This window comes from Grammomys surdaster, unplaced genomic scaffold, assembly GCF_004785775.1.
Source record: "Grammomys surdaster isolate TR1022 unplaced genomic scaffold, NIH_TR_1.0 134, whole genome shotgun sequence".
NCBI lineage: Eukaryota > Metazoa > Chordata > Mammalia > Rodentia > Muridae > Grammomys > Grammomys surdaster.
The window spans coordinates 8,387,507-8,397,353 of NW_021604592.1; the positions used below are offsets into that span (position 1 = coordinate 8,387,507).

Below are 9,847 nucleotides of genomic sequence, written 5' to 3' on the forward strand. Positions count from 1 at the left end.
GCAGAGCCCAGGAGCTGAAAGAAATCAGAACTATGTAGGCGGGGGATACAGAAGAGAGGCAGAGGGATCCAAAGCTTTGGAGGAAGGGAAAGCCAGGCACTGAAGTCTTTTTAAGACAACCTCTTAGGTGTTTCTGTGGGGCAAAAGTGAATTCTAAAATGGCAGGCCATGCCTGTAATCTCAGCACAAGGAAGACAGAAGCGGGAGAAGGAAGAGTTCATGGATAGTCCAGTCTATGTGAGGGCATCTCAAAACAAAGAAAGATGACTTTTCAGAGGGAAGCCACCTTAGGGACAGGTTAGCCTGATCAACCAATGGTGATGAAGGATGGGGAATACTTATTCATTCAACAAAAATTGAATCAACACCTGCCCAGTGTCAGGCCCTTGCTGAACCAAGTGCAGGTGTCACTAATGGATCGTGGTGTACCGTGTGTGTGTGTGTGTGTGTGTGTGTGTGTGTGTGTGTGTGTGTGTGTCAGGAGCTCCAGATTCCTTTCAGACAATGCTCCAGGGAGCCACTGAAAATTGATCAGAGTTGGCGCAGGAGTTGAAATCTATTTGCTTTCCCTAATGGGAACGAGAAGAATATAACCCCCTCACCCACACTGTGCCTACCAGCTAAGAATGTCAGCATGATTTCTCAAGCAAGGTCTTTGGTTGCAGAGAAGAGAAAATTGCTCCTGCTAAGCTCAGTGATTTTCAAATTGTATACTGTGGCCAACACTTGAAGAATGAGCTGAAATCCCCTAGAGATCACCTGAAGCAAGGGCAAATAAAAAAAAAAAACCTCAAACTTTTTAAAAATAGTGTGTGTGCGTGTGCGTGTGCGTGTGCGAGTGTGTGTGTGTGTGTGTCTGTCTGTCTGTCCAAGAGAGCCATGGCACATGATGTGTGGAAGTCAGAAGACAACTTGCAGGAAGCAACTGGTTCCTTCTACCATATGGATTGTGGGAATTGATCTCAGGTCATCAGGCTTGGGAGAACATGTCGTTCTCTCAGAGATGTCTCACCATCTCAGAAGAGACATCTCACCAGCCATTATTTATTTGTTCATTTGTTTGCCTATTTAGTATGTGTGTGAGAGGGGGAAGGGTAGACATACATGAGCAACAGAGTCCATGTGAAAGTCAGAAAACAAGTTGTGGGGTCCAGCCTTTAGGTCCCCAGGGATAGAATTCAGGTTATTGGGCTTGCTAATAACTGCCTTTATCCATTGAGCTATCTTGCCAGCTCAAGAGAAATACTTTGTAACACTCTTTAGTTCAGTAAGATAGCTATGCACCATAATTAGTTGGACGATTCAAGATAGCTTGTATAAAATCAATATTGAGAAGGCAGAAGAGATGTGTCAGTGGCTAAAGTGTATGCTAGTATACACACACACTGTATATGTGTATATATATGTAAAATTTTAATTTTAAAGAATATTTTATTACATTTATTAAATGTAAAAAATAATTTGTTATTTTTAAGAGAAGGGGAGAGACAGACAGGAAGACAGACACAGAATGAGACAGAGAGAAAGACAGAGAGAGACACAGACACACACCACAGATACAGACACAGACACATAGGCACACAGATACAGACACAGACACATAGACACACAGACACAGACACATAGACACACAGATACAGACACAGACACACAGAAACAGATACAGACACAGACACACAGAAACAGATATAGACACAGACACACAGACACAGACATACAAAGACATAAACACAAATTCAGACAGAGACATACAGAAACAGATACAGACACAGACTCACAGAGATAGAGACAGACACACAGACACACAAACACAGATATAGACACACAGACACACAGAAATAGATACAGACACACAGACACACAGACACACAGATACAGACACAGACACACAAAGACACAGACACACAAATACAGATACAAACCTAGACACATAGACACAGATATATACATAGACACAGAGAGCATGAGTTCGATGCCCTTAGAGCTAGAGACCTGTGATCTCCCTGGATCTACGGTTCCTGGCAGCTATGAGCAACTTGACATTGGTGCTGAGAACTGAGCTCAGATCCTCTGGAAGAGCAAGCAGTGTGTTCTCAGGACGACTGTGCCATCTCTCCAGACCCAATAAAAACATTTAAAAAGAAGTCACAGCTCCTGTCAAACATTCCCTGTGCTCAGCAGTAGCCTCTCTCTTCTCTTTCCCCACACCCTTCTGAAGTTCTGAGAATTGTCATTCTCTTATCCATGCTTTGAGACCGGCATAATGTCCTCCAAGTTCATTCATATTGCATTGATGGCAATATTTCATTCATCTTATGGTGAATTCTATTTCACTGTGGATATGTACCAAATTTTACTTATTCTCTCATATCTCCATAGGCACTTAGACTTGATTCCATATCTTGGCTATAAACATGGAGGCAAAATATCTCTGTGACATACTGGCTTTTTTTCTCTGGGTCTATGCCTAGGAACAGGATTGCTGGATCATAAGGTAGTTCTATTTTTAGTTTTCAGAAACATCCCCACACTGTTTTCCATAGGGGCCGTATTCATTTACAGTCTCATTAGTAATGTATGAGCATTCGCCTTCCCTACACCCGGTCCCCAGCATCTGCTATCTTTTGTCTCTTTGACAAAAGCCATTCGGAGGTGAGATGATATCTCACTGTGGTTTTGATTTGCATTTCTCAGATATTTTCATGTGCTCTGTAGGCAAACATTATCTGAATTTAATTCATAGTAGCATACCAAAGACTATCAGGAAAAAAAATCTATAAAAAATCTGATGACTGGAGAAGAAAGAAGAGAGAGAGAGGGAGGGAGGGAGTGAGGGAGGGAGAGAGAGAGAGAGAGAGAGAGAGAGAGAGAGAGAGAGAGAGAGAGAATCTCTGGTGTGATCAACTAGGGGAAGCTAGGCTAAGCCCAAGGATGGCAGCATTGGCCAGCAGTTGCCTCTGTCACCCAGCACTTCCCTAGTCACCAACATTTCCCCCATTGCTGCATGGAGACAGTGGCAGGCCTGACCTGGGCTCTGTTGTCTTCCTATTTGGATCTGAAGAAGCAGACAGTTGTGCCCATTCCCCACCCATCACGTCCTGAAGGGTCTGCCCTGTCCCCTGAATGGAAGGATGGTGAGAGTGCTCACGACTGAGACAACCAGTGTCTTGGGGGAATTAGGGTGTGATCTTGTCTGCAGGGAAGGTGGCAGTGTAGACTTGCCCTCTGGGGATGTAAGTGAAGAATCACCTAGCTAGGGAGGCTGTCAGGGATTCAGGTGAGATCAGAATGGGAGTCTGGGGGGCTGATGGTGCAGCCCTACCAGCCTCTTGCACCAGTCTTGAGCCTTTTTCTACAGATGTGTCACTGCCTGGAGCTGCCTCAGGGCCTCACCTCTCTGTTCTTTTAACTACTCCAGTGTACACTACCAGGGAGTCACAATGGCGAGGGCAGGGCACACATGGGTAGATGGCAGGGGAAGGCAGGTAGCCCACAGAAGAGCTTTCCAGTGAGACAACCTGAGTGTAAAACAGAAGTAGAGGGCAGGGAGGTAGCCTCGCAGTGCCCACCCTGTCCTCCCGAACGGTCCCTTCTTTCCAGGCTCTGCTGCAATAGTCCCAGACGTGAGGAACATAGTGTTCTGAGTCAGTATTTTAGCAATTCCTCAGTCAGCTCTTAGGCTGTAACAACTCATAAGTGGTTAAACTCACTTCAGAAACTTCTATAAAGGTTTTTGTGGCCAGGTAGCTACCAGTAGCTTTTCTCCCTGCCCACCCACTCCCTCGGTTCCCTGGAATTACATCCATGGCCTCTTTCTCTTGCGATCCAACCAGCCCTTCCCCCGCCCCCCCCCCCCATTCGCAACTAGAAAGTGTCCTATCATCCTCAGAGTTAACCAGGGCAATAGATCAATTTAAATGTTCCTCCTACCATTGCAATTAACGACATGCATTCTTATAACAGAAGGATGCTAGTTTGCTTTCTAATCTTATGAGCACTATTTATTTATTTGGGATTTTTGCTTTTTCTGAGACAAGGTCTTGCTCTGTAGCTCAGGGTGGCCTGGAACTGGCAAGAAACTCCCCTGCCTTAGCCTCACAAATGCTAAAACGGCAGGTATGCATGGGTCACCATAAACAACGTTGAGAGCTGCCACTGGTTCATCTGCTTTTCTTTAATCCTTCAGCATTTGGCTGCATAACTGTACCTAGTGGTAGCAGCAAGCCTAGCAGGTATTCTCTATGGCCACATGCCTCCCTTAGAACTTGGAGTGTCTTCAACTGGGAAAGAAAGAAAAATAAGACACCAGGAGAAACTAGAAGTCTCCACAACATGGCTATGCATCTTGATGTGTTTGTGTACGTGTGTCTGGGTTGCATAAGCATGTTATGTGCTTTTGGGGCATCAGTTCTAACATGACTTTGATCTCAGATGGATATGTGACCACTTCTCTCTGCAACCCCCGATGTGTATCCCAGAAGCCTGGCCTATCAACTTCAGCATACTTACTCAGCGACAGCATCTCAATCCCATGTTTCCAGAGCACTGTGATTTATTGCCAGCATCAACTGAGGCATGTTATCCATGCCCAGAGAGGCCTTGTAAACCCACTTGTCTGTTCTGATAGTACAGGGTGGCCATTGTGTGAAAATAGCAATGATATGACCATAGTTAATCTGCTAGGAAAGAGGGTGTCATCAACACATAAATCTTAGAGATGAATGCCACACATTCTTGTGCTGCAGGGGAAAATCCACAAGCACCAGGTACCCATTTGGGATGCCCGTGGGAGGCAATGGGCCAAGAGCTTGACTCAGAGTCAGCTGCAGGTGCTAGTGCCCTGAGCATTTCAAGCTCTGCCCAGTAATTCCAATAATTTTTAAGTAGCTGGCATTTACTCCCTCAACCCTGAGCCAGACACAAGCCAAGATAGGCAGGGATATAAAAAAATTCCCCTCATTTACCCTTTGATGCTAGTGCTTGTGTTAGTTCCATTTCACCCATAGGACCAGATGAAGTTAACTCTCCTTCCCAGAGACACATAGAAAACAAACAAACAAACAAACAACAACAAAATACAGAGCCCACAGTTAAAACCTGGGGCCTAACTGTTACACTTGCTTCCTTGGTTAGTATTTCAGGGAATTCAGTGAGGGGGGATATCAGTTAGCAGCCCCACTGATCTGTGGAGAATATGTTCTGTGACTTCTGGTGGACCCCTGAAAACTTGTGAGAATACGAAACCACTTATGTCCGTGTATTCCTTAGATGGACCTATGCATGGACCCGTAGCCCTCACATGCATCTCCCCTTGGATGTTTATGCTTTCTTTGACTACACACTTCTTGCTTTGGGACCATTAGTAAATTAAATAAAGGTTCACAGAAACCCAACACTGTGATTCTGCGACAGCTGATCTGATACCCAAGCAGCTCCTAAGTGTCTCAGAGGCAAGTGATGTATACAGTGTAGACAACCCTGGATGAGGGATGATTCACACCCCAGGAGGGGCAGGATGAGACAGTGTGAGACTTCATAATCACACTCAGCGTGGCACAATTGAGAGCTTATGAATTATCCATTTCTGGGATTTTCCATTTAGTATTTTTGGATCACAGATGAACATGGGTAACTAAAGTCTTGGAAAATGAGTCTGTGGATAGGGGTGCAATGTCCTGCACACATCTCAGCCTGATGCTTACCTTTATGACTTTGGGAAAGTTGGCTCATCTTCCTGAGCCTCATTTGTTTTCTCTTCTGTAAAATTCAGATTAAAAAGAGCGTACCTTTAAGCAAGCACTATAAATAATATATAAGCAGATTGCTTATGTTGCCGCACTGTCAGAGGGTGAGTTATACGAATATTACCACAGATGGAGGACAGCTGTATTACCTATTGCCACCAAGACCTAAATGAGGGTGAACAGAAAAAGGAGAAGTTGTTTTTTCTGCCATCTCCATCCTCTTCACCCTAATATTTATGGACGTGTTCATTCTTCAAGCTCGTACACACACCCTTAGTACAGATCAATGGCTACAGGCTTGCATACATTTCACTTTATTATCTTTTTGCTTCATGCATCTCATCAGGCCTGTGTTTCTTAATCAAGAGTCTGCATAGTGTTAATTTAAAAACTCCTGGCTCCATGACTACAAATTCTAGCACTCTAAGCGAACATGCTATGTTCTCTCCTGCCTCCAGGCCTTTGCACTTCTGGGCCCTTGGTCACTTGTGAGAACTGAGTTCTACTCTCCCAACCTGTTCTTGTTCTTCAACACCAGCCAAGGCGACCCACTCTGGACTTCTGTGATATCTTACACTTGTCCCCTTGAGAACCGCCATCTTCCTGCATTGACATAGCCTACTTGTTTGTCTGTCTTCTGTTACACCAGGCTGCTGGAGGGTAGGAAATATCTTCCCTTCTTGGTGTACTGCATCCAGGTGGAGTAATGCTGCTCTGATTCAGGTTCCCACAGGGAGAGGAAGGAAGTTATAAATCAGTAATGAAGACCTCAACAGACATAGCAAGAGTCTGCTTGTGAGGCTAACGGGAAGGGCGAGGCAGCCCTGGGTCCCTAATGATCTTCCACACTCACTAGCTAATTTGATCTTCATAAAAAGCTCGGAGATGGGCAGACTATAAGGAGGAAGGTAGAATTTTGAGTGGTTATGTGATCTACCTTCAGTAAGGCAGTGAGTAAATGACTACATTCAACCTAGACCGTAAGAGTTGGTTCTCTTTCCCTTGAAGCGTGCAACAAAACCTCCATCATCATCAAATCCATTTGACAAGTGCTGCTCCATGAACTATAGGACATACCACTGTGGTTTTACTGAACCGTCAATACTCTTCCCAACGGTGTGTATTTCATTCATCTGGGTTCCATAATGAATTGTCTTTGACAAGATGGAAGCTAGTTAGGGAAGAAAGCAAATTTCATCCATCAACATCCTATAGCAGGTTGGCAGCAGGACCATTGGATGGATTTATATTGGGCCCTTGAAAAGTGTCATTCCTTCTGTTTGTAGGTCCAAGAAGAAGAAGACCCCAGGGAGGAAAATGTGCTGGAGACCCCTGTGCCGGTTCCTGTGGCTTTGGTCCTATCTGTCCTATGTTCATTCTGTGCCTATCCAGAAAGTCCAGGATGACACCAAAACCCTCATCAAGACCATTGTCACCAGGATTAATGACATTTCACACACGGTAGGGAATCTCTTGAGGGGACAAAGAAGTAGGTCTAGAACCAGAGTCTGGGAAACACATTGAGCACCTTCTGAATGTCATGCACCTCCTAGAAGCTGAGAATTTATAAGCCTAGGGTGACCTTCTTTCTGGTTATGGCTCTTGACACTGCTGCCTCCTGGAACACAGGGCTGAGTGGTTCCGATCCTAAACCCGGCACCTACACTGCTCAGTTGTACTGCCTGTACCACATGGTTCTAATCCTAAGCCACCTTAGGGAATTGAACTTTGTCCTATACTCCCATTAATAAACCACAAGGTTCTGTGATATCATAAGGCTTTGCTCATTTTCACTCTGCCGCAAGAAACCCTGCCCTCAGTGATTAACTGAGCATGGAAGGCCCACATCAGGTCTGGGAGAACCTGGGTCCCTCTCTGCTTCCACAGACCACTCTCTCCCCTTCCTTACTTCCTGTTTCTTCCTCTCTCATTCTCCTTCCTCCATGAAACTACTTCCTTGAATCTAGTGGCCAGCACATAAGACTCCCTAAAGGTCATGGTGTCCCATTGACACATGACCAGCTTCCCAGCGGAATCTCCACTGGGCAGGAAGATCATTAGGGTTCTAGCAGTTTTTAGCTAAAGCTTCTCCTGCCTGTTGTACACCCTCCTTTCAAAGTCACACAGAAAGCAATCTTTCCCTTCATTACAATCAGTCCTCGGTGTAGTTGCTGACAGTGGTCAGTGTCCACCATGGTCTTTCTCTGAGGCCCAGCAGCCTACATCTTCAGCCATCTCCTCAGATGTATCTAAGCTATGTGTATATCACCACATCAGCTTTCCAACTGTAAGATCTTGGGCAAGTTCTTTGGTGTTTTTAAACCTTGATTTTACCATCTTGATAATGGTAACATCACATCATATCACTAAGCTGTTTTACGGCTTAAACGGGGTGTGGTGAAAGATTTTCTTGTGGAGCCATCTGGAGCCTGCCATGACTCCTGGCCAGTGTGGACATCTCACAGTGGCCTTGGCAGCCCAGGAGAAGTTCAATATTCAGAATCAAGGATGGCTTAAAATAAGAGACTTGTATATTTCATGGAGAAAGTTCTCATCATCTTTCAAAAAGAGTCATCAGGGCTGCACATAGAGAGACCCAAGTACCCAAATGTGGGTAGAAATGAGAGGTGGGGAAAGCCCTTCCTAGTAACCAGATTCACCAGGGTCGGGGAGGGGCATGTCTTTGACCCTAATGAAGAAGGCCTACATAAGAAGACCAGGAGGGAGAGATCTGATAAGGGTAGGAGGCTTGAGAGAGTATAAAGAATAGAGAGCTATGGCTGGTTCTTCACTGATGTCATTTGGAGAAAGGGATTGCTCAAGATTAGTCAGGTGTGAAGGGTGAAGTGGCGCGGAATGAACAGAAAGTCTGGGAGACCAGCTCTGTGGCTCCCAGTCCCACAGGAAATAAGGGCCTGGACCAGGAGAGTGAGAAGGAAGGAGGCAGCCCAGGCTCACAGACATGACGGAGAGCCCTGGAGACTGATTTCCCTGCCATCTACTGAGCACCTGTTGTTCCTCTTCCTCCTGCACAGCAGTCGGTATCTGCCAAGCAGAGGGTCACTGGCTTGGACTTTATTCCTGGGCTTCACCCCATTCTGAGTTTGTCCAAGATGGATCAGACTCTGGCCGTCTATCAACAGATCCTCACCAGCCTGCCTTCCCGGAACGTGCTGCAAATAGCCAATGACCTGGAGAACCTCCGAGACCTCCTCCATCTGCTGGCCTTCTCCAAGAGCTGCTCCCTGCCTCAGACCGGTGGCCTGCAGAAGCCAGAGAGTCTGGATGGCGTCCTGGAAGCCTCGCTCTACTCCACAGAGGTGGTGGCTCTGAGCAGGCTGCAGGGCTCTCTACAGGACATTCTTCAACAGTTGGACCTTAGCCCCGAATGCTGAGGTTTCAAAGACCACCAGGCTCCCAGGGATCATGTTGAAGGGAGAAACCTTGGCTTCCAGGTGTCTTCAGAAGAAGAGAGCCAAGTGTACACATCCCTTATCCAGGACTCTGTCCACTTCTCCCACTCCTGTAGACCACCCTTCCAAAGGCATGATTCCACAATGCTTGATTAAAGCTATCCACACGACTCTATGAGCACTAGGAAGGGACCAGCCTGCAGAGGTGATTCTTACCTAGCTCTTCAGCAAGCATAGATAAGAACCATCCCATCCCTTCCATGTTCCTCTGGGTACATGCTTCACTGTGGCCCAGGAGATGTAAGGAAGGGATGGGTAGAGACTTTGGACTGTCTCAGAGTCCTCGGGAGCATCATGAAGGCTGCATCCACACACAGCTGGAAACTCCCAAGCAGCACATGATGGAAGGTCATATTTATTTATTCTGTATTTTATTTTGGATGGATTTGAAGCAAAACATCGGCTTTTTCAGGCTTTGGGGTCAGCCAGGGTGAGGAAGGCTCCTGGGGTACTGTTTTCAATCCCATTGATGGATCTGCCTGAGGCAAACAACCTTTTTTTTTTTTTTTTTTTTTGAGTGACTGGAAGGAAGGTTGGGATATTCCAAACAAGAGTCTGGGCAGGTAGCTCTCAAGCTTGTCCTCTGGTGACTGGTTTTGTTTCTATTGTGACTGACTCTATGCAAACACG

General features: G+C 45.9%; 1 protein-coding gene across 1 annotated transcript; it reads left to right on the plus strand.

Moving 5' to 3' along the window:
- Positions 1–7,061: 7,061 nt before the first annotated feature.
- Positions 7,062–9,314, plus strand: Lep (leptin). Its single transcript, XM_028762668.1, has 2 exons — positions 7,062–7,205; positions 8,780–9,314. Exons 1-2 carry the CDS (start codon positions 7,062–7,064, stop codon positions 9,137–9,139), a joined length of 504 nt encoding a protein of 167 aa, XP_028618501.1. The 3' UTR covers positions 9,140–9,314.
- The last annotated feature ends 533 nt before the right edge of the window (positions 9,315–9,847 follow it).

What these genes read in the sequence shown, in the direction of transcription:
- Lep (XM_028762668.1), top strand. Translation starts at nt 7,062, where the DNA reads ATGTGCTGGAGACCCCTGTGCCGGTTCCTGTGGCTTTGGTCCTATCTG. An exon ending in TTAATGACATTTCACACACG is followed by an intron (nt 7,206 to 8,779) that starts GTAGGGAATCTC and finishes CCTCCTGCACAG; the next exon opens with CAGTCGGTATCTGCCAAGCA.